Raw genomic sequence first — 353 nt, 5'->3', positions numbered from 1 at the left:
CCAGGTCCCTGGTGTCCCCCCCGGTGCTGCCCACAACCCCCTGACTCCCTTTTACCTCCCACAGCCCCAACGCTCACGTCGTCGTCCTCGGGGAGTATGACCTGTACTCCAACGCCGAGCCCATCCAAGTGAAGACCGTGAGCAGGGTGAGCCGGGCTGGGGTGGCCGCCCCGGGGGGCTGGGGCAGCAGTTCTGGTCCCAGAGGGCAGGGCTGAAGCCTGCGGTGGTGGGGGGTGTATGTGTGTTTCCACAGGCCATCACCCACCCCAACTGGAACCCCAACACCATGAACAACGACATCACCCTGCTGCGCCTCTCGTCGCCCGCCCAGCTGGGCCCCCGCGTCTCCCCGC

At 67.7% G+C, this 353-nt stretch overlaps 1 protein-coding gene across 1 annotated transcript in view; it reads left to right on the top strand.

Moving 5' to 3' along the window:
* Positions 1-353, top strand: part of CTRL (chymotrypsin-like) — a 2,454-nt gene that overhangs the window by 534 nt on the left and 1,567 nt on the right. Inside the window, 2 exon segments of the mRNA XM_010007842.1 lie at positions 32-146; positions 254-346. Coding sequence (XP_010006144.1) covers positions 32-146; positions 254-346 — 208 coding nt within the window.

Source organism: Chaetura pelagica, unplaced genomic scaffold (genome assembly GCF_000747805.2).
Source record: "Chaetura pelagica isolate M959 unplaced genomic scaffold, ChaPel_1.0 scaffold911, whole genome shotgun sequence".
Classification (NCBI taxonomy): domain Eukaryota; kingdom Metazoa; phylum Chordata; class Aves; order Apodiformes; family Apodidae; genus Chaetura; species Chaetura pelagica.
The sequence above is the reverse complement of the archived record's forward strand: the minus strand, read 5'-3'. Positions and strand labels throughout refer to the sequence as shown.